At 29.8% G+C, this 25,642-nt stretch overlaps 1 protein-coding gene across 1 annotated transcript; it reads left to right on the top strand.

Moving 5' to 3' along the window:
• Positions 1-510: 510 nt before the first annotated feature.
• LOC113376212 (probable cytochrome P450 301a1, mitochondrial) lies at positions 511-25,135 on the top strand. Its single transcript, XM_026616124.1, has 3 exons — positions 511-680; positions 21,189-21,339; positions 25,019-25,135. Exons 1-3 carry the CDS (start codon positions 511-513, stop codon positions 25,133-25,135), a joined length of 438 nt encoding a protein of 145 aa, XP_026471909.1.
• Positions 25,136-25,642: the final 507 nt, after the last annotated feature.

Genomic DNA, 25,642 nt, shown 5'->3' with positions numbered 1-25,642 from the left:
ATAAAACCTAACTACTTAAATGAAACACTAGGCTTCACTCATTGGAGTGGACTCTAGATAATTATTTCTTTTCCTTTCTTCTATTATTATTATTATTTTTTTATTTCTTTCGATTGCTATCGTTTGTGTTGCAATAGCTTATAAGATTAAAATTGTATCTTGATTGCTAATTTAATAAATAAATTTGAAAAATAAAAAAATCTTTACTTCGCGTATACGTTATCAAAGAGACATCAGAAAATTGCGCTTATGATAAAATTGTTATTTGACATTTGTACATTTTTGAGATTATATTTTATGAGTAAAAGACCTGATCACACATAGCACAGCAAATACATAGCTTTTCGAGAGTTTCTGTCCACCAACTCATACGATTACAGACCCGTACCATAACATTTCTTTTTTGAACTACAGTTGCCCCTTTAATTTACGTGTTTGTTAATCATATAACTTGTGTATTTACAATGTATCTCCACTTTCAGGTCATTTTAATCGCACAATTAAACGATCATGAGCGCACCCAGCATGCAGTGCGCGAGGTACTTGCACACGGCCGGACGTCGCGGGGCGCACGTGGCCAGCATAGCGGCGCCCAGCGCGGAACAAACTTTCGCTCACGCTCTACCCTACAGCCGCGTACCAGGCCCGAGACCTCTTCCCTTGTTGGGGAACACTTGGAGGTAAATTGTGTGAAGTTAATAGAATAAACTAGCTGTAAGTGGAATTCTGTCTTAAGGCAATTAGGGCATCGTGCCTTAAGGCAAATTGCTGGAACTTCCCGTACCCAAAATTATTATTTTTTTTAAAAAACGATTAACATTTTTGAAAAAAAATTACTTCGAAAAAATTAGATTTTTGAAAAACTATAAATTTGATAAAAAATTACTATTTTTTGAAAAAAAAAAAATTTTATTTGAAAAAAAATTTTTTTTTTGAAAGAAAAAATTTTTTTTTGAAAACAAAAAATTTTTTGGAAAAGAAAAATGTTGTCTTCATTTTGACATATTTTGGAAATTCTGAACTTTTTTTCAATGCAATCGTACTGCTTGAACTGCATAGAGACGAAATGTCACAGCGCCAGTGCCGCGCCGCCGCCTAACGCATAAGCATTGGTACGGAACCCATAGAAATGTGAAAAAAAATTATACTTATTGTTAAAATCTCTATAAAATATCTGATAATTTGATGTGCATATGTCTAGTGATCATTTTTAACCGCCGAATAGCATTTTTTTTTACTTTTTTTATTAGATCTCCGAAACCGCTAGACCTGCCTTCATGAAAATTTGACCAATTCTTCATCTTGTCAATACAAGTAAAATGTTTTTTGAATTATTCAAATCGGACGCTCCGTTCTCTTAAAAACGGATGTACCGTTTTTGGCACTTTTTGCCCCGTATCTTCGGAACGGCTAGACCTGCCTTCGCCAAAAACTAATCAGCACGTCTCCTTATCAATACGAATCGAATGTTTTTTGAATTATTCAAATCGGTTGATCCGTGTTCCCGAAATCGTCGACGAAAATTTGTATCCGCACATACATACACACACATACATACATACATACATACATACATACACACACACACACACACACACACACACACATACATCCTTTTTTTCTAAGGTATGCCAAAATGTTCAGAAACCTCTGAAACGTAAAGATATATAAAAATTTTCATTTTCGATTTTTTTGCGATTACTATAACTTGCCCTACGGGAAGTTAATTAGTGAAGCATGGCATTGTGTTTTAAGGCAAATTGCTGGAACTTCCCGTACCAAAAATTATATATTTTTTTTAAAAAGATTAACATTTTTGAAAGATTAATTAGATTATTGAGAAACTAGAAATTTGACAAAAAATTACTTTTGAAAAAAAATTTTTTTAGAAAAAAAAATGTTTTCTTTATTTTGATATATTTTGGAAATTCTGAACTTTTTTTCAAAGCGTCGCCGTCTAACGGATAAACATTGGTACGGAACCCATATGAATGTAAACAAAATTTATACTTATTGTTAAAATCTCTATATAATATCTGATAATTTGATGTGCATATGTATAATGATCATTTTTGACCGCCAAATGGCATTTTTTTTTTACTTTTTTTACAAGATCTCCGAAACCGCTAGACCTGCCTTCATGAAAATTTGATCAGTTTTTCATCTTGTTAATACAAGTAAAATGTTTTTTGAATTATTCTAATCGGATGCTCCGTTCTCTTAAAAACTGAGTTACCGTTTTTGGCACTTTTTGCCCTGTATCTTTGGAACGGCTAGACCTGCCTTCACCAAAAACTAATCAGCACGTCTCCTTATCAATATGAATCGAATGTTTTTTGAATTATTTAAATCGGTTGATCGGTGTTCCCGAAATCGTCGACGAAAATTTGTATCCGCACATACATACACACACGCACACACACACACATGCACACACATACTTCCATTTTTTTAAAGTATGCCAAAATGTTCAGAAATCTCTGAAACGTAAAGATATATAAAAAATTTCATTTTTGATTTTTTTGCGATTACTATAACTTACCCTACAAGAAGTTAGTAAATTAGTGAAGCATGGCATTGTGTTTTAAAGTAAATTTCTGGAACTTTCCGTACTCAAATTTAAAACTTTTAAAAGCTTTAGTTTAAAAAAAATGAAAATTTTTAAATATGAAAAACTAATCAATAATGTCAGAAATGTCCTATAGAAATGGTACAGAACCCATAGAAATGGAAACAAAAATTGTACTCATTATTTAAATGTTCATAAAATATCTGATAATTTGATATCCATTTTTCAATGATCATATTGAACCACTGAATGACATTTTCATGGATATTGAATTTCCGAAACCGCTGAAACTGCCTTCCCAAAAGTTGAATCAATTTTTCATTCTCTCGGTACAAGTAAAATATTTTTTGAATCAAACAAAACGGGCGCTAAAGTGAAATTGCTCTTTTATGCCAAAAACTAATCAGCACGTCTCCCCATCAACAACAATCAAATGGTTTTTAAATCATTCAAATCGTTTGATCCGTATTCTCGAAATCGTCGACAAAAATTGTAAAAATTGTATCGCGACATACATACACACATCCACTTTTTTCTAATGTCTGCCAAAATATTCAGAAAACTTTAAAACTTAAAGATATATATTTTTGTTTTTTTTTTTGTGATTAAATTTTGGGAAGTTAAAAATTCTGAATTTTCTGAAAACTTAAATACAAAAAAAATTTTCAAGAAAGTCAATATTTTCAAAAATTCAAAATTCTCAGGAATCTAATTTTTCCGAAGTTATCAATAAAAAAATTAAAATTTTCAATTAGGGCATAGGAATTTTCAGCAATTTACCTTAAAGCACGATACCATGCATCACTAGTTTTGCTTATTTATTTGATTTTTTTTCGTGATATGCAATACCATCAAAATAAAGAATTTGTAATTTCAGTATTTTTATCTTTCGTAAAAACATTTATATTATTAAGAAATACCTTTTATTATTAAGAATAGCTTTTATTTTATTTGATTTATATTATATTTACTCAAAGAGAAGTATTATGAAATGACTTTCTAATTTATTCGGATAGATAGATAGATGAAAGATTATTTGTAAGGACAGAAGATTAGATTCGCTACAGTAAAAAATTAGTTAATTCCCCAAAAACTTAATATAAAATTTAAACGACATTAAGTTTAATAATACAATTATATAGGACAATTGACAATATTTGGAAAAAAAATTGTAATATTGTATATATTACGTTAAATTAGTAAAAATATAAAAGAATTTAAATTTAATATTTGAACTATTTAATAATATTTTTACTATTTTTTGATGATACAAATAATAATTAAAGACTTTCTTAAAATTCAGTTTTGAAATATTGCAAGGTTTAGGCATTACTAGCAAAGCTTATTCATTAAATGTTTAAAGAGATATTAATTTGTAGTAGCGATATTATGGAGCTACATAATTACCTAAAATATTATGTTATACTTAAATATGAAAAGCATTCAAAATTACTTCACAACAATAATAATTTCATAATATCGTCATTCAAGTATATAAACATTCCGGAGCATTGTAATATTCTTCTAAACGTGATCGGATATCTCTCTAAATAATTACCGATGAAAAAACTTGTAGATCCGTTTTTTTGTCTAAGAAACGGCAGCATGCATTCATTGCCAACATAATTCATTTTGAACTTGACCAACTTTGAAGAGTGTAAATATCACGAATAGATATTTAACTACGGAAAATTATTTATATGCGTCGAATGTTTATTGTCATGGTCAGTACCAATTCAAAGACGTGATTATTAATAATTGTCATATAAAAAATAAAATATTGTTTTCGAACTAAAATTAATATTATGTTTGAAGTTCAACGTTTATTGATGAATGTTGTATGGGAACTTGAAACTTAATCGGTCAAACGTGATAAATATATCAATATTTTGGGCTTTTCCGTGACCTAGTGGTCAAAGTTATGGTCTTCGAACCAGATGTTTCCGTCTCAGACAGCTTGATGTCATGCAATAGTGACATTGGTTTCTACTTGGAAATATGATAGCAGTATATTTTCATTTCGACATATTTTTTTAATTAATTTTCCAAATAGCAATCAACACAATTAACTATTCTATAATCTATTTAGATGTGCGTATCTCAAATCCTCAAATATTTGAGTTTGGCAAAAGAAAAAAGAAAAAATAGTTTCATGTAGAGCATCCAATACGATAAATCAAATTAAATCAAATGGCTATTTCTTCTTAAGTTCTAGGACCTGCATTGACGAGCAGTGGCGATAATGTGATGTTCATCACTTGCAATCTCTCCAAGTAAAAACAGCCCTTACCCAAAAACGTGTATCAATATTACAGAAAATGTAATAATAAATTTATCAAATAGTGATAAGGCAACCGCAGAGTTGCCTTCTGAAAAGCGAGAGAGTTCAGTCAATATCTTACTGAGGTATAGATAACATAAAAGTAAGGATATTGAAAGAATTTGTTAGGAAAAGCAATTGTTCTACTGACAAAATTATAACGCATTTTTTAGATTTGGATACTGGCCTGAATGTTTTCAAATATTAGAAGTTATGATTTTAAAACCAAGAAAACGGCTTCAATGTTACATCATACTAGACCAATTAGTTTACTGCCAATTATCTCCAAATTAGTGAAAGAACTATTATTAGCTAGCATAGAGAGGAGTATGATCTTCTCATCTTCTGGTCATCAATTTGGATTTAGAACCCAGTACTCAACAATACAACAATGTCATAGGTCCAAAAGACACTAAAATCAAATAGTATCCAAAAGATACTAGAAATAAAGGTATATTGTTCAGCAATATTGATCGACATTAAAGAGGCATTTGATAAAGTATGGCACGAAAGCCTATTCTTCAAAATAAAAAATTCTTTGCCGCACAAGATATTTTCACTATTTTACTATTTACAAGGAAGTTTTACTAATGTTACAACAAACGGAGTATTCGGAGCTAGAGTCCTTGCATCACCTTACAGGAACCTTAATATCTGATAGCTGTTCAAATAAAACCTACAAAACAGTGATGAATGCTTTCGAAACTCCCGAGTTCGATCCCTGCTCCAGCCTGATCTCAAGCAGTAGTGGCATCGGTATTCACTTGGAAATTTAGAAAGCAATTACTCCAAGTGAAAATAGCCCATAGAGCGCTAGAGTGATAGGATCTGAATCAGAAATAAGGAGTTCGATCCCTGCTTCAAACAGCCTGATATCAAGCAGTAGTGACATCGGTTTTTACTTGAAATTATAGGTAGCAATATGTGTCCAAGTGAAAATTGACCACAAGTAGCATGAGCGACATAATCTGAATCAGAGGTCCTGGGTTGATCACCGCTTCAAACAGCCTGATATCAAGTAGTAGTGGCATCAGTTTTTACTTGGAAATATAGATAGCAATATGTTTCCAAGTAAAAATAGCCCATTAGTGGCTTGAGCGACATGATCTGAATCAGAAGTCCTGAGTTGATCCGCGCTTCGAACAGCATGATATTAAGCAGTAGTGACATCGGTTTTCACTTGAAAATGTAGAAAGCAATATGACTCCAAGTGAAAATAGCCCATTAGTGGCTAGAGCGACAGGGTCTGAATCAGAAGTCCTGAGTTGATCCGCGCTTCGAACAGCATGATATTAAGCAGTAGTGACATCGGTTTTCACTTGAAAATGTAGAAAGCAATATGACTCCAGAAAAATAGTCTTTGTCCAGCATTAATAACTTATACCATTAATAAAAAAGCAAAGCTGCATCACTTTTACAATAAATGTAATAATAAAAATCATCACATAGATATGAGAAAACTGTTTGGGTTGCTATCTATAAAAAACAGACATTGTTTTTAAGGAATTCATTACAACAACTTAGGCCCCTTGAGTTCTGATAGTTGTTATAAATAATCAAAAATTATAAACCCAATTAAATGCAATGTAGCAATGTCTGCGTTTACGTTATTGAATAAATAAATATCAAATCATTGCACGAGATCTCTTTGCACGCATTTTAAATATATATATATATATATATATATATATATATATATATATATATACAATATAATCTGGAATAAAAATATACAGTTACTATCGGTTCAAATAGTTCAAACAGTTACCATGAAGAACTCGTTTTCATCTTATGTCCGATGCATTTAGTCATGCATTAATTAAGCATCAAAGTCAAAAATTCATTGTCAATCAAAAATTAATTATAAAATAATAAATTAAGCAAAAAATCATTAGGTCATTGCTATGTATATTAAAATTAAAATACCAATCTGCACGGCGATTAAGGCATGGCCATCAAATGTTTATATTCGATAACATTACAAGGACTTATGTTTGATAAATTTGATAAATAAAATTTCCACAAAAAATTAATGAAGTGCGACGAATACTCGTTTGGTGAAAATTTTGTTTATCTACAAATAACTTCATATAATAAAAAATATATATAGTTCTATAATTTAACATGTTTGGTTACAACTTTATTTAGGTGAGCATTGATTATGAAAAATTGATTACTAAACCAGAAAATGGAATTGAACTTACAACATATTTAGTCACAATTAACAATCAGCAGTTGTATCATTAACAAATCGCATCACAAAAGTGAAAATTTGCAGTGCGCAGTACACATTTTAAAAAAGGAGAAGGAAGAATTATTGAATCATATATTGTGCAACGTTTAGTTTATTTTATATTCCACTTGCGTATTTTAAAAAAAAGTCATCGAAGAAAGCCAAGCTAATCATTTGGAAAGTACTGGTCGCATATGAACTGATACGGGCAAAATTATTATATAGATACGATCGCGAAATAAGTTACTACTGCCAGCATTCGCGGAAGAAAGGCACCTATGTAACAATTGAAAAGGTCTATAAATTATATAAATAGGGGAGCTGGGGGCTTATTGTAACAGGAGTAAGTAGCAATAAGAGTTTTTCAACAATAGAATCTTGAACGATATCAAAGATGTTTTTCTATCTTGGACTTGTAAACCGTACTGCATAATATTGTCATAGCTACTGTCTCGCAGGCCGACCCAATATACAGAACTGTGCAGGTCCGTCATTTTTTTGACACGTAATATAAAATTGTACTCACAAAATTTCGGTTTGCGTTATTATAACGACAATATTCACCAAGTCAATTTAAATCATTTTTTTTTAATTTAGGAGAGAATGCAAATGTGCACTTTTCCAGGTATTTAATAATTCATTTGCAGGCAGCTTATTTTTTGTATTATTACTTATAAAAATTTACTTAATGTCTTTTGGACAGGTGTAAATTATAGCCACAATAAAAAAATAATAACGACTAATTTTAATTTTTATATACATCTTATTGACTTCCCGTAGGGTAAGTTATAGTAATCGCAAAAAAATCTAAAATAAATTTATATATCTTTACTTTGCAAAGGTTTCTGAACATTTTGGCATACATTATAAAGAATGGATGCATGTATGTGTGTGTGTGAGTGATAGAGAGAGAGAGAGTGTGTATGTGTGTGTGCGGATACAATTTTTCGTCGACGATTTCGGGAACACGGTTCAACCGATTTCAATTATTTAAAAAACATTTGATTGCTGTTTTTAATGAGACGTTCTGATTGGTTTAATAAAGGCAAGTCCAGACTTTTCGAAGATACGAGACAAAATGCCAAAAATGGTAATTCAATTTTTGAAGACTGATTTTGATAAGGCAGGTCTAGCAGTTTCAGAGATACAATAAAAAAAAGTAAAAATAAATGCCATTTGCCGGTCAAAAATGATCATTAAACATATGCACATCAAACTATCTAATCAAAGTATCATATTTTATAAAGATTTTAATAGCAAGTATAAATTTTGTTGATGTTTCTATTGGTTCCGCATCAATGCTTGTCTGTTAGACTGCGATGCGACGCCTACGCGCTTTGATAACAGTAAGGAATGCAATTGCTTTGCAAAAAAGTTAAAAAAAATTCGGAATATAAAAAATTCAAAATCTTTCAAAAGTCTTTTTTTTCAAAAATTTCAAAGTTTTTTTTTCATTCTCTATTTTATTTATAAGTTCTCAAAAAAGTTTAAAGCTTTTTTAAAAAATGCAATTTTTGGTACTGGAAGTTCCAGCAATTTAAATTACTTAAAAACAAGACAATTTTTTGTTTAAATGAGTAAAGAATAAAATTTCAGTTAATTATATATTTTTGCCGTTACTACTTGCCCTGGTAGATGTTACAACTAACCTCAAACACGGGGTAAGTTGTGACACCGCACTTTTTCTGGAAAACGATTAATTGTGAAATAATGAAGGACAGATATGAAATTATTTTTACTTGTAGAAGAATAATTACAGCATCTCACCATTTTTATTTTGTAGAAATATATGTTAATTTAAAAAAAACTGATATATATATATATATATATATATATATATATATACCAGTGTTTGTTGTGAGAAACATATCGAAGTAAAAAGTATTCCAATTACGATTGCGGTATGTAAATTATCCTATGTACATTTCAGACGCCAATTTCTGCTTTCTTCAAAATTTCTTTCTTTGTTGCAGCATGACTGGTTCCTAAATTTAAAAACCTGTTTGCTTTTCACCTTGAACCAAATTTGGAATTCTTGGCGTCTCATGGCCGCGGTCATGGAACACTTTCTCTCAGAACATTAAATCAATCAACTTACGCGTCATAATGCGCTATTAGATATCAAATTTTTGTTGATAATCGAGGAGCTGATGTAAAAAAAAATCATGTTTGGAAAAAAAAAAATTTTTCATTTTTTTTAATTGAGCTATCATAATAATTTACATGAAAGCTAAATCACAAGATACTCGTGAACAAATAGATAAATTATCTTGAAAATATTATCTTGAAAAGTTATTCTTGAAAAATATATATATTTTAATTCGGTGAGCAAAATAATCATCATAACAAAACAGTTTTTTACGAGCGATTATAACCACATATTCTATAAGCTGTGTTTTGTTATAGTACATTCTGATCCTAGTATTGTTTTCGAGAGGGCAACCCAGCGGTCAACCATTTTGCTTTTTCTATGAATCGACTTTATATATTAGATCTGTATACTTAATGGTGTTGACGTATATTTTGCAGCAATGACCACAATTATATTTGAGATCTATAACCTCAACAACATACTGCTTGATATCGAGCACGCCGAGGTCGGGATTGAACAGGAGACTTATTTGTGCTTTCTTAACCATTACAGCACGGCAGGCTCATTATGTCAAAAATTCAAAATATAATAATTTTGCCTTATAAATATTTAGATTTTCGCCACACATCAAAAACTTGCATAAAACAATAAAGGAGTTACATATAAAATTACGGATTTAATATATTCACCAGCTATAAATAATTTTCATCAAACGTATGAAGTGAAGTAAACTATTAACAATTACCACGTGATTTTTAATTACTCAAATTATCGAAATTATATTTTCTGTAATTTCAAATTATTATATAATACGCAATTAAATGTTGCAAAATCTGATAGCACAAGATCTTAAAGATTATACACTTGCATTCAAATGTTGTATTTCGAGTTGTGTATGTTGTTCTCGATAAAAACAAGAAATATGTAATATTTAAATACGAGTAGGAGTTTATCATATATCCAGTAAATTAATACAACAAAGAAAACTTGGTATAAATGAGGTGACCATATGTCCTGGATTTTTCTAGATGCAATTTTTGTCCTAGATCGTCACAAATTTTTAAAATTGTTCCTATTTTATTAAGGTCTCACTTTTCGAGAAACCTGATGTCAAGCAGTAGTGACATCCTTTTTTACTTGGAAATGTGGATGGCAGTATGTTTCCAAGTGAAAATATCCATAATCCGGCATAGCTTCATCAATAAAATATTTTCCCTATTACAGAAATTGTAACAATAAAATTTATCACACGGAGATGAGACAACTGTTTGGGTTGCCAGCTATAAAACCGACGTAGTATTAAGTCAACTGCAGTCAATAGCTCATAGAATTTTTACAAAAAATTAAAAAAAAACGATAAAAATCCGCATAATCGTATTGTATTTAAACGGATACGTATAAGTACGCGACATAAAATGGACACAGTAAAAGCAATATCACAGACTATAGTTAATTATGATATTAATTATCATAATAATTATGATATTAATTATACATCATTTTATACAATGTTTAAAAGCGCGACGAGATCATAAAAATATACAATTTTGTACTAATAGTATGTTTTTGTACTAAGGAATTCTGGTTTCAAAAAATTGTTTCATTTGAATTACAACAGATTTTTATTATCCTCGAATAGTTCCATCAGTTATAAAAATATGATTTTACCAAGCATAAAGAATGATTGTTAACTTTCCGTAATCGCAAAAAAGATTCAAGACCTCCTGAATATTTCGGCATACCTTACAAAATTTGGTTGTACGAGTATATGTGTGTGTGTATATTTGGATACAAATTTTTGTCCACGATTTCAAGAGCACGGATCATCCGATTTGAATGATTCAAAAACAATCAAAATTGGATTTGTATTGATGGGAAGAAGTTAATTATTATTAGCAACAAGTGCGAAAATTGCAGTTTTTGAGAAATTAGTTCATCCGATTAGAATGATTCAAAACACATATGGCTTGTGTTAACAAGATAAGTACAAGATAGGATTTTGTTTATAGAGGTTCACTCATATATAAGCATTTATGTTAGATCTATAAAATAGGAATGATGAAATTTACTATATGTATAAAAATTTGGAAATATTTAAAACATTTTTTATTAATTATTATTAAATTTTTAATTGATAACTACTGATTATTTTTATACCTTGAAAGTAGGAGATGTTTCAGCAATTTGCCTTAAGGCACAATGCCATGGATAACTAGTTTATAATATATCATACGAAAACCTCAGTGAACGAAATGAACTTGCACTATTTTATATTTTTATTGTCCCAGCATATTTCTATAGTAAATAATTAGTAAACACGGATAATTTATTATTCGTTTCGGATTTATCAAGTTCATTGACTATTGGCTGCGATATGAATGCTGTAATATGTTTAGATTAAATATTACTCAATAAGTGATTGGGCGTTCTTACCTTGACATATTACACAAAGATTATGTCAATTTCATTCCAATGATAACTTAAATGAGATAATATTTCAAAAAGTAGCAAAATGTATTAATTTTTATATTTTTTGTTCTCTATTTGACAACATGTAAGGAACTTCGATAGTAAAATTTCCTCCTTTAAATTATTAACTTTCCTCCTTTAAATTATTAACTTCCCGTAGGGCAAGTTATAGTAATCGCAAAAAAAATCGAAAATGAAAAATTTTTATTTACCTTTACGTTTCAAAACCTTCTGAACATTTTGGCATACCTTAGAAAAAATGGATGTATGTGTGTGTGTGCGTGTATGTGTGTGTCCGCGGATACAAATTTTTGTCGACGATTTCGAGAACACGAATGAAGCGATTTGAATAATTCAGAAAACTTTAGATTCGTATTGATAAGGAGACGTGCTAATTAGTTTTTGGCGATGGCAGGTCTAACCGTTCCGAAGATATGGGGCAAAAAGTGCCAAAAGCGGTAACTCAGTTTTTAAGAGAACGGAGCGTCTGATTTGAATAATTCAAAAAACATTTTAGTTGTATTAACAAGATAAAGAACTGATCAAATTTTCATGAAAGCAGGTCTAGCGGTTTCGGAGATCTAGTAAAAAAAAATAAAAAAAAAATCCATTTGGCGGTCAAAAATGATCATTAGACATATGCACAAAAAGTATACATTTTGATTACATTCCTATGGGTTCCGTACCAATGTTTAAGCGTTAGACGGCGACGCGGCGCTTACGCGCTTCTATATTTCGTCTCTATGCAGTTAAAGCAGTACGATTGCTTTGAAAAAAAGTTTATAATTTCGAAAATATTTCAAAATAAATTTTTCTTCAAAGTCTTTTTTTCAAAAAAAGTAAATTTTTGTTAAAAATTTATAGTTTCTCAAAAATCTAATTTTTTCAGAGTAATTTTTTTTTTCAAAATGTTAATCTTTTTAAAAAAAAAATTTTTGGTACGGAAAGTTCCAGCAATTTGCCTTAAGGGGGGCGATACATGTAATCGCCTTAATTTTTACCATTTTTTGAGGACTTTTTAAACTGGGAAGGAATGATTGAATCTTTTTGAACTTTTTTAGGGTCATTTATTATATATTAAAATACACGAAAAAAATTATTTTTTTATTTTTTTTTTTTAAATGGCTGCCGTAAAAATAAATCTGCCAAGACCCTCTCGGAAAACGCCATCAATTTGCGGGCGTTCTCACTTTTCGTACGGTGATCTGAATTTAAAAAAATTAGTTTGTACGTGTTCATAAAACATATATCTTCTAGTTAAACCAAAAAAAAATTAAAAAAGTCACAAAATCGTAAATTGGCACACCTTAGAAAAAAAAAGTTCGATTTTTCACCTTTTTTTCAATGGTTTTTTTGGTAAAAGGGTTAATTTTTGAAAATTTTTTTGGAATGTTTGAGGTTTAACTAGAAGCTATTACTGTAAAGTAGATGTGTGCAAAATTTCATTGGAATCGGTTGAGAACTTTTTGAGTTATCCCGCCCGCAAATTTCAAAAATGTCGTTTCGAGAAAAACGCGTTTAAAGTTTTGACACATAGAACAGATAAGAGTTGAGGCGTGGCACTTAAATGAGTTTTTATTGTATAAATAATGATAATTTTGTTTTGAATATTTACAGGCATATTTTTGAGATGTTATTGTAACGATTTATGAAAGAAAAAAAAATCGATTTTTTTTTTCTTGTTACATGTATCGCCCCCCTTAAGGCACGATGCCATGCGCCCCACTAGTTTAATTAAATTTTCCATTGGTGGTCATAATGTGTTTATCTAAATTCAATAACATAATAATCTTCATCTAATAAATTTTTAAGATTTTTTAAACAGAAAAAATGACATCATCCTTAATGGCTAAGAAAGTCTGAGGAGCAGCCTAATGATTCTACGATAAAATAGAAATGTTATGCTAACACTATGATACGGGTTTATCTTCGTATGAGTTGCTAGTAACAAACTATCAAAAAGCTGTGTATTTGCTATTTAAGTACCTAGTGTTGAATATTTTTTATAAATGAGTTTGATATGCCTCATGAAATAACAGATCATAACCATAATCTGAAATATGTATAACGAGCACACAGGCCTAACAATTATTTTGTATTACCTTGACTATCTTTATAAAATTTGCAATTTAAATTAATATATGTCTCTCAAATCTGTGTCGGCAATTATATCAGGCATTCGAGCTATTCGACACACTTCGATCCTTTATCAAGTAATATACTATGATTAGCAACAACCTACGATCACCTGCAAACACCTGTCTACTGGAGACGTCGGTGTTTGCTTAATGGCGATTTAAGTATACTTTAATTGACTACATTGTAATTAACAATAAATTACCTCAAGTCACGGGAGTCGATACGCCAGATGAATATTAAATATGTACATAGTTTCTTCTTTGTTAGTTTTGTATTGAAGATTTTTGCAAAGTTTCGGGATGTGACAAATTACACTAATTATAATAATAAGGGTGTTCCTATGAGATAAAGAAATTAAAGATTTAGATATATTTTTTTATATAATTTTAACTCTAATCAGTACCTAACGAGTCCTGAATTGTGATTACTTCTTGGTGGCTTTTTATAGATGGCAACCCAAACGGTTGTCCTATCTCTATGTGATTAATTTATTATTGCAATTGATGTAGCAATTCTGGACAAGAGCTTCATTTTCATTTGTAAACAGAATAATGCTATCTAAATTTCCAAGTTAAAACCGATGTCACTACTGCTTGGTATTCGACTGTCCGAGGTAGGTATTAAACCTGAAACCTCTGATTAAAAGCTCATAGCTTAAATCATAAATAAATGGGAAAGCCGTTTTAACATAAAATCTGCATAAATTTTAAAATTTATTATAAAATTTGTAACAAACTTTAAAATCAATAGTTAAGATTGCAAAAGTTAAAAATTTGTTTTGTTGTAAGTATAGAAGTAAGCTTTAGTATTTTTGAACCTTAAAACTTTGTATATTATATTACTATTGAAATGCGATTTATTTTTGATATTTAAAAATTCATTGTGAATTTTTGCAAACGCTGGACCTACCTTCGACAAAAACTAATCATTCCTTCACATCGTCAACACAAGCAAAATGTTTTCTGAATCATTAAAATTAGACGCTCCATTCTCTCAAAACCTGCTATTTTTGCACTTTTTGCAATGTATCTCCGAAATGGCCGGCCCTGCCTTTGCCAAAAATAATGTGAACGTCTCCCCTTTAATACGAATCGAATCAAGTGCACTCAAAAAAAGTTTTTTTTCTTTCTCAAGATGTAATTATAATCTGTATTCAAAATATAGAAAAATAGTAATTATGAATGACAATATGTAAAATTAAACCAAAATAGGGTTTACCCACTGGTATCCCTTTTTGTGTTGAAACTCTCAAAATCGTGGACGAAAAATTGTATCCAAACATACACACACATATACTTCTTTTTTCAAATACTATTTTTCCTATGGTAGTTAAGTATTTCTAAGGTATTTAAGTATATCAAGTTTTTCAAAAATTGTTGAGAATTATTTATTAATTTCTAGTTAAAAGTTCTTGTTAAATCTAATAATCTTAATTGGTAAAGTTTTCCAACTTACTAAAAAATTACAGAAAACACCATGATAAACGATGTTTGTTGTAGAATTTGCAGAATTTTTAAAAAATTTGTTAAAAACTATAAAGAAAAGTTAAAAGATTATGATTACAAAATATAATGATTAAGCTTCACAACTCTAAAAATTGCAGAAAATATCTTGATACTCATAGTGAATATGTTTGCAGTAAAAGTTGCATCAGAGTTTCTAAAAGCAGTGTAGAAGTATTTTTTAATTTGCAGCTCAAAGTTTTGATTAAACTTCACAATTATATTTAATAAATTTTGCCAAACCCAATGGCTTTTATTCTTACAATTCTTTGCAACTTTAATTAACTTCCCGTAGGGTAAGTTATAGTAATCGCAAAAAAATCGAAAATGAAAATTTTTATATATCTTTACGTTTCAGAGGTTTCTGAACATTTTGGCATACCTTAGAAAAAATGGATGTATGTGTGTGTGTGTGTGTGTGTGTATGTGTGTGTGTATGTGTGTGTGTATGTGTGTGTGTATGTATGTATGTGTGTGTATGTATGTGCGGATACAAATTTTCGTCGACGATTTCGGGAACACGGATCAACCGATTTGAATAATTCAAAAAACATTCGATCCGTATTGATAAGGAGACGTGCTGATTAGTTTTTGGCAAAGGCAGGTCAAGCCGTTCCGAAGATACGGGGCAAAAAGTTCCGAAAACGGTAACTCAGTTTTTAAGAGAACGGAGCGTCCGATTTGAATAATTCAAAAAACATTTTATTTGTATTGACAAGATGAAGAATCGATACAACTTTCATAAAGGTAGGTCCAGCGGTTTCGGAGATATAGAGAAAAAAAGTAAAAAAATGAGCCATTTGGCGGTCAAAAATGATCATTAGACATATGCACATCAAATTATCAGATATTTTATAGAGATTTTAACAATAAGTATACATTTTGTTAACATTCCTATGGGTTCCGTACCAATGCTTATGCGTTAGACAGCGACGCGGCGCTTACGCGCTTTATATTTTGTCCCTATGTAGTTAAAGCAGTACGATTGCTTTGAAAAAAAAGTTCAGATCTTCTACAATATGTCGAAATAAAGAAAAAAAAATTTTTTTCAAAAAAAATTTTTTTTTAAAAAAAAAAAATTTTTTTTTTAAAATTTTTTTTTTCAAAAAAAACTAATTTTTTGTCCAATTTATAGTTTCTCAAAAATCTTATTTTTTCAAAAATGTTAATCGTTTTTAAAAAAAATAAAAATTTTTGGTACGGGAAGTTCCAGCAATTTGCCTTAAGGCACGATGCCCTAATTGCCTTGAGACAGAATTCCACTTACAGCTAGTTTTTATAATTAAACCACTTCTCATACGCCTGTAATATTTTATGGGGTTTGGTTTGACTATCAACTTTACCACCATGCTAAGTTTCAACAAAATCCCAAGAGTGTAAACCTGAGGGTTTCTTTGTTAGTACCAAAATCATAAATCAATAGACTTAATAAATAAATGAGTGAACGCCCAAAAAGATTTGTATGAAAAGGTATCACTAACAATGTATTTTTTTCCTATACTATCATTCATAAAAAGCAAGAAAAAATTCTTTCACAAAGGCTTCAGGAAATAATTAACTTCCCGTAGGGCAAGTTATAGTAATCGCAAAAAAATCGAAAATGAAAATTTTTATATATCTTTACGTTTCAGAGGTTTCTGAACATTTTGGCATACCTTAGAAAAAATGGATGTATGTGTGTGTGTGTGTGTGTGTGTGTGTGTGTATGTGTGTGTGTATGTGTGTGTGTATGTATGTATGTGTGTGTATGTATGTGCGGATACAAATTTTCGTCGACGATTTCGGGAACACGGAACAACCGATTTGAATAATTCAAAAAACATTCGATCCGTATTGATAAGGAGACGTGCTGATTAGTTTTTGGCAAAGGCAGGTCAAGCCGTTCCGAAGATACGGGGCAAAAAGTTCCGAAAACGGTAACTCAGTTTTTAAGAGAACGGAGCGTCCGATTTTAATAATTCAAAAAACATTTCACTTGTATTGACAAGATGAAGAATCTATAAAATTTTCATAAAGGTAGGTCTAGCGGTTTCGGAGATATAGAGGAAAAAGTAAAAAAATGAGCCATTTGGCGGTCAAAAATGATCATTAGACATATGCACATCAAATTATCAGACATTTTAACAATAAGTATACATTTTGTTAACATTCCTATCGGTTCCGTACCAATGTTTATGCGTTAGACAGCGACGCGGCGCTTACGCGCTTTATATTTTGTCCCTATGTAGTTAAAGCAGTACGATTGCTTTGAAAAAAAAGTTCAGATCTTCCACAATATGTCAAAATAAAGAAAAAAAAAATTTTTTTCAAAAAAAAAAAAAATTAAAAAAAAAAAAATTTTTTTAAAAAATTTTTTTTTCAAAAAAAAAAACTAATTTTTTGTCCAATTTATAGTTTCTCAAAAATCTTATTTTTTCAAAGTAATTTTTTTTCAAAAATGTTAATCGTTTTAAAAAAAAATAATAATTATTGGTACGGGAAGTTCCAGCAATTTGCCTTAAGGCACGATGCCCTAATTGCCTTAAGACAGAATTCCACTTACAGCTAGTTTATCATATTATTCTCGTACAAAGGTTTTTGATCCGCGGATTAATAATAATGCAAACCACACTGTCATCTTGAAATCAATTCAAGCGTCTCTAGGTCAAGAACAAAAAAACATTTACTCTCTTGTAATGCGTTCAAATGGAGGTGGAACTCCTTTGTTGAATATCTAATTGAAGAGAAATTTAAAGTACAGAAAAAACTAGGAATTCCATACACGTTTCTGATTGTCATGTCCTATATGATACAAACAACAATAGTCTAATAAAAACGATTAGAAGATATGTGGGTTATTTCAATTTTTGTAATTTCTATTGAAATGGAGTATTCAACACATTAGCTATGATTTCACGTATCTGAACAAATTGGTGATAGTAATAATTTAATTAAATATGAAATATGTATAAATAATAGAATGTAGGCCCTTAATACATCTACCAAGATTATTAGCACATTTTTTTCCCATTTTTCTCAGAGCGACATGTATAAAGTAAGACTCCTTTAAGACGATTTTCCAAGTGACTCGACCAAAAAAGGCATATTTTGCAAGAAAGCGTATTATGCGTGATAAGAACAAACTGTTCATAGTGCAGGGATCATAGTAACCAGCTGTAAGTGAAATTCTGTCTTAAGGCAATTATGGCATCGTGCCTTAAGGCAAATTGCTGGAACTTCCCGTACCAAAAATTATTATTTTTTTTAAAAACGATTAACATTTTTGAAAAAAATTTACTTTGAAAAAATAAGATTTTTGAGAAACTATAAATTGGACAAAAAATTACTTTTTTTTGAAAAAAAAATTTTTGAAAAAATTTTTTTTTTTTTAATTTTTTTTTTGAAAAAAAATTTTTTTTCTTTATTTTGACATATTGTGGAAGATCTGAACTTTTTTTTCAAAGCAATCGTACTGCTTTAACTGCATAGGGACAAAATATAAAGCGCGTAAGCGCCGCGTCGCTGTCTAACGCATAAGCATTGGTACGGAACCCATAGGAATGTTAACAAAATGTATACTTATTGTTAAAATCTCTATAAAATATCTGATAATTTTATGTGCATATGTCTAATGAACATTTTTGACCGCCAAATGGCTCATTTTTTTACTTTTTCCTCCATATCTCCGAAACCGCTAGACCTACCTTCATGAAAATTTTATCGATTATTTATCTAGTCAATACAAGTGAAATGTTTTTTGAATTATTCAAATCGGACGCTCCGTTCTCTTAAAAACTGAGTTACCGTTTTCGGCACTTTTTGCCCCGTATCTTCGGAACGGCTAGACCTGCCTTCGCCAAAAACTAATCAGCACGTCTCCTTATCAATACGAATCGAATGTTTTTTGAATTATTCAAATCGGTTGATCCGTGTTCCCGAAATCGTCGACGAAAATTTGTATCCGCACATACATACACACACGCACACGCACACACACACACACACACACACACACACACACACACACACATACATCCATTTTTTCTAAGGTATGCCAAAATGTTCAGAAACCTCTGAAACGTAAAGATATATAAAAATTTTCATTTTCGATTTTTTTGCGATTACTATAACTTGCCCTACGGGAAGTTAAAAAGGCGTATTATGTAAGTAATTGTATAGCCATAATCGACTTACCGCGGTTTTTCTCTATTTAATACAGACAAAATGGAATTAAGAGAAAATGGAATAAAGAAAAAAGTTAATAAAGAGAAAATGGAATAAAGAAAAAAAGTTAATAAAGAGAAAATGGAATAAAGAAAAAAGTTAATAAAGAGAAAATGGAATAAAGAAAAAAAGTTAATAAAGAGAAAATGGAATAAAGAAAAAAGTTAATAAAGAGAAAATAGAATAAAGAAAAAAGTTAATAAAGAGAAAATGGAATAAAGAAAAAAGTTAATAAAGAGAAAATGGAATAAAGAAAAAAGTTAATAAAGAGAAAATGGAATAAAGAGAAGATGGAATAAAGAGAAAAGCAAATAAAGAGGAAAAGAAATAAAGAGGAAAGGAAATAAAGAGGGAAGGAAATAAAGAAGGAAGGAAATAAGAAGGAAATGTAATAAGAAGGAAATGTAATAAGAAGGAAATGGAATAAAGAAAAAAAATGGATTGAAAAAAAAATGAATTGAAGAGAATATATATTTATATATGTATAACAATGATAAATATTATAAATAGTTTTTAATTATCATATCTAGTATTCTTAAAATAATGATTACATATTTTTTTAAACAAAAATATATGCCAAATGAAAATGAATAAAGTTGAATAACATTTAAATACTTAATATTTTAAGAGGGTCTGTATATTTTTTATAAAATACAATTTTCAGAAGAACAGCCAAGCCAGTAGTACATTATTCAAATTCAAATTATGTACACATTCGACAAATTTGCAATGTATTTGCAAATCAATAAATTTTTGCAAATTAAGTCTGTTTAAAGCAAATAATTATAAAAGATCATTCCTTAATTTAAATTAACTCTGTAAGTACCATGCATAAAATTTAATTTTAACAATCTTGGTCCTAGATTGTGATTAAAACTACTTAAACAAAAGAAAGCATAATTATTAAATATGCGACCGACAACAAAATTATTTGAATAATAAAAATAAATAATTTCGAAATATTTATTTCTTTCTTTATTATATTTAGAAAACTAAAGTAAAATATTTTCTGGTCTACGAATGAGAAAAATGAAATAAGTTATTAGTAATAAAGTCTAAGCCCTGGTTACTTGTCATAAGTATCTCATATCCCACACATTTATAAACCAAATTAAAATAATCAAAATTCTGATTTTATTGCCTAGTTTTGAAATTGATCGAATATAAATATTAATGAATATAATAAATAATTGATAGATATCGCTTCTGACGTAAGTGAAATTAGAAAATCTTGTTCCAAAGCCTGAACAAAAAGAAGATTGAATACATTTTAGTACTAGTTACTAGTTAGGAAAAGGGCAGACAAAAACTATGGGAGGAAATAATCAAACAAAAAATCTCACTTCCAATTAATTTTATAACAGTGCTGACAGATACAAGATTATATGAAGCTCTTTATATTTACATCAAATCAAATAATATAAAATTATAAATGCAATATACATAAAACAATGATATATATGTAAGAGATAGTGTAGATATTATGTAATTTAGTATATGGCTAATGTACCAGTTTATAAAGCCAATAAAATAATAAAAAAAAAATAATAATAATAATGGTAAAGATAACTGGTTTTATTTAGATTCGACCTGAATTATAAACTAATTTTATAAAATGAATTTAGTTGAGTTTTTTTTTTAATTTAGATCTTTTTTTTCAGATTGCTTCCGATAATAGGCCAATATCAAATATCCGACATAGCACGGGTATCAGAAATATTTTACGAAAAATACGGACGCATTGTTCGCCTTGGAGGACTTTTAGGTAGACCAGATCTTCTCTTCGTGTACGATGCAGATGAAATCGAAAAGGTGTGTAAAAATTTCAATTTTGCAGATTAACATAGTAGAGTTTACAATTATATTCAAGAATCTAATTTCGAGAAAAATTTCGAGCAAAAAGGTAAAAACCTAAAAATAAAATAAGAACATACATATGAACTAATTTTGTTTTTTCTCGAAATTTTCCGAGTTTTTCAAGTATTTTACTATTTTATAATCCTGATTAAATGCGTCCACTTTTGTTGAAACTTGCCAGCATACTTTAGTACATTTTTTAAAAAGAGGGATTCTCAAGGTCAATTTTAGAAATTTTAAATTATAGTTAAAAAGCCTTCATTCTTGAAAGCTTGAGGAAATTGCAATGTTATTTTTGATGTAGAAATGTTTTACCTAGAAATGTTATCGACAGTTGCGTTTCCTAATAAACAAAATTAATAAAAGTTAAATACAGTAACCAAAAAATGGTCATAATTTCATCAAAGCTCTAGTTTCCAAACAACACAAGATCATTTTTATCCAAAAGTAGGATTACTTGAGGTTTTTATATTTTGACTCGTTTTATATAATATTAAAGTAACAAGTATTGTAACATTTTACAATTCTGATTATATACGCGAAATACGAACTTTTAATGGCACTTTAGTAATTTTTTTTTTAAAAGAAAGCCTTTCAAAATCAATAAATTTCCAAAATTCTAGAAAACTTCTGCAATTGAATCACTAATAATATTTATATCATTATAGTAAGATTATGCATATGAAACAACAAAAATAAAAATATAATTTAATTGTGCACAAAAATTCTTAATAGAACAAAAATAATTTTTGCTTATAAATTTCTGCGATATAATTATAGTTGTATGAGCAAAAGTTTTTAGAAATAAAGTTGATACACAAATTACTTTAAAAGATAATCAAAAAAAAAATAAATACGATAAATATAATTAAGATTAATTAAAAAAACAAATTTAAAATATCAAAAAAAAATTTATTAAAAATCAATCATAAAATTATATAAAAAAATAACATTTACAGTCTTTTACATATTGGTTATATAAATTATTCACAAACGACGCATTCGACTGCCAGTTAATAATGGCTTAGAATTTTTCGAAAATTTTCAAATTTTTGAAATTTGACGGCAAAGTTTTTCTTAATAAAATCAATTTCTCTAAAATCAATTAAACTCGGTAAAATTACGATGCAATAGATCAGCACACGATCCGACAACGCTTCGTAGCTGTTTCACGTCTATATAAAGTAGGCGCATGTTTTCTATGGCGTAGACAGAAAATGTTCTTCGTTTACTACTTATTAAGGCAATCTCGCCAAAAAATCCATTGGCTCTTACTCGACCAATTTCCAACTCCAAACCGCCTAGTGTTCTTTTTGTAAGACCAGCCACACCAAATTCAACGATGTACACACCTGGATAGGAAAGGAGGGAAAAGGAAGTTAGGAGTAGGAATATTGAGTTGAAGTTATCATTTAAAGGAAGGTACAAAATATCAACCCTTTGCGCCCGGTTGGCCACTTTTGGGCAAGTCTAGCATATCGTTCGACTGTCTTCTCTGAAAGGCACTCGGCAGTTTGTATACACAATGACTCAGTTCGTACTGAAACGTTGATAGAATAGATAAACAATGAACATGGGGCCAGCGACCTTTAGGCTTCATGCGGCCTTTTAAATATTTTTCTGCAACCTGCCAAACATTCCTATTGTAGAATTTTACCAAAATTTAGCAATTTTCATAAAAAAAGACACGTAAGAAACGATATACATATTACATTTTTCTGTAAAATGATCGAAAAAAACTTTCACGATGCTAATTCATTATAAGGATACTCGAATCAACCCACTCACTATGCCTTTGAGAATTGCTTTAAACTTAGCAACCACAGGAAATAAATTAAAGTATTATTCTAAATGTATATTCTTCAATGTCCACAAATTAATATCAAATAATTTGCAGAACATGCATAATAGTATCATGTTTACAGCAGGTATGTTTTCGTCAGAATGCGGCACCGAGTTGCTGATAGTTCGATATTAAATCAGTGCTTATATGTTTCCAAGTGAAAATAGCCCTTGCCCGGCATTGCTGCACCAATAAAAAGTCAGTCCTATTAGATTAATTCTAATAACAAAAATCATCAAATATGGATGGATTAACCATTGGGTTACCATCTAAAAAATAGGAAGTAAGGGAAGTTTCAGCCCAACAGCTCATAGGACGTAAGGTTCTGATTGCTGTTGAAAAATATTAAAAAAAAACAGTGCTGGACGCAAAGGGTTAATCATTTTGATATGTATGATTCATTCAGTATTGTATATATAATATAAATGAAAATTTGAAAATATAAAAACATGAGGTTATTAAAAATTTACTGTGTGGTAGGTAACTAAAGTATAGCTGGGCCAATAACTAAAGCACCTACTTCAAAGATGTAGTTTTTTGTGTAATTTGTCCATTTGTACAATTTCAATTCATTTTCAAATTTACATTTACGGTTATGTGTGTTTTAATGTGTTTGTACGTATATCTATTACCCACCAGATGCTTCGTGTCCTTCTCTAAACACACAGCTTCCCCTTTTGAACATAAATGGCTCAACTAAATAACTCAAAGATTCATACTGCTCTTGACGAAGGTTTCGAAATAAAGTAACAGATTTTAAAACTCTAACCGTGTTTGTTTCTTTGGGTTTACCAGTTTCGAGAACAATTCGCCTATAATCAGCCTGTGTCATTATCCACAGACGACTCTCAATTAAAGCTGTTAACAATTCTTTGCTGGGCTCATCATAGAGTAAAGCTGTCTCTTTAAAAGTGTCAAATCTTTGGTATAAATAGATTTTTTTAGTAACATTGGGTTTGTATCGTATTTCTATCAATCCGTCGACCAAGACATAAAATTTGTCAATGGGCTCGTCGAAATCAATCATAACGTCGCCGGAGTTGATACGGATTTCTATCATAGCTTCTAATGCTTCATCAAGTTGGACGTCATCTAATACCTGGAAAAAATGCGTTTTTCTCAAGGAATTTCTGACTTCCTCTTTATATTTCAAATTCTTCTTAACAATGAGGTCTTCATAGTTTTTCTTAAGATGAAAAGACAAAGGCTTTTCAGGGCCGGCTTCTATTATTTCCTTGATCCTCATGCTAGGCCTTGCATCAGCATTCAGCCAGGAGAACAATTCGGAGTATATGTCGATCAAACCAACTTCATGACTTGAATTTCTGTTTTTATAAGAAATCTCATAAAGAGAGCATCTAGGACCAACTTGATCTGCAACGTCGTTCACCGCCTGAATAGCTTCAACTGGTAGATTGTTAACTGAATTAATAACTGAACGAAAATTGGAAAAATTTATAATAGTTTCATTTAAAATTAGTTGTTCCAATAGTTGTTCTCCTTGAGTTTCTTCTGCAAGATTTGCACTAGTGATGGAATTGGAGTGCCCAAAAGCCAATTCCCTTCTTGCCTCAAGTCTACGCTTTTCGGCAGCATATTCTTTTAAAATATCAGATATAAATCGAGAAGTCAAGAAAGAAACTTGTTCGTAGAACATGGAGTACTAAAATAAAATATACACTTATTTAGTGAAAAAACATTTAAAATTATTATCATATGATAAATTATCATATAAAATATCATCATATGTATTATTCTATTAAAATATATTCTGTGAATATTTTATTTCAGGTTTACAGAAACGAAGGACCTACTCCATTCAGGCCATCTATGCCTTGTTTAGTTCATTATAAAGGAGTTGTACGAAAAGATTTCTTTGGAGATTTGCCTGGAGTAGTTGGAGTGTAAGTCTATACTATGATTTAATTAATTTATAGAATGAAAGCATTTTTTTCAGAACCAGCTTTCGTTGTAATGGTCTGTAATCAACTATTATATTTCGGGCATGCAAAATATGAAGGTCATTGTATATAATAAAAGAAAGTGCATACATTACACTCAAAATATTATAATTGATTTGGTTATTTGATTTGACGTTAGAAATGTACTGAAAAAGTATCTATAATCGCTTTCACTGACTTGCCGAACTATGTTTTTTTTTAATTTCTATTTAAAATATTAATCAATGCGGGTCAATCTCTCTTAATTAACTTTTTAATTTTTTCAATTTTTATATTGAACATTTTTATTTGATCTTAATTTATTAAATGTAGTAGTTTTATAATATTATCAGAACTGGTAATTTTAATACACCTGTATTCTGCAAACACTGTAACTTCAAGTATCATAAATAATCTTATTGTTAGTGTTTCTGAAACCAGGAGCCAATTTTCTAATATAATAGAAACGTTATGG

This window comes from Ctenocephalides felis, unplaced genomic scaffold (assembly GCF_003426905.1).
Source record: "Ctenocephalides felis isolate EL2017-DRISC unplaced genomic scaffold, ASM342690v1 CF-g0.4_SCAFFOLD_01886, whole genome shotgun sequence".
Lineage (NCBI taxonomy): Eukaryota > Metazoa > Arthropoda > Insecta > Siphonaptera > Pulicidae > Ctenocephalides > Ctenocephalides felis.
Note: the sequence above shows the minus strand (reverse complement) of the source record. Positions and strands in the feature narration are given on the sequence as shown.

What these genes read in the sequence shown, in the direction of transcription:
- LOC113376212 (XM_026616124.1), top strand. Translation starts at nt 511, where the DNA reads ATGAGCGCACCCAGCATGCAGTGCGCGAGGTACTTGCACACGGCCGGA. An exon ending in TTGTTGGGGAACACTTGGAG is followed by an intron (nt 681 to 21,188) that starts GTAAATTGTGTG and finishes CTTTTTTTTCAG; the next exon opens with ATTGCTTCCGATAATAGGCC. An exon ending in ATGCAGATGAAATCGAAAAG is followed by an intron (nt 21,340 to 25,018) that starts GTGTGTAAAAAT and finishes ATTTTATTTCAG; the next exon opens with GTTTACAGAAACGAAGGACC.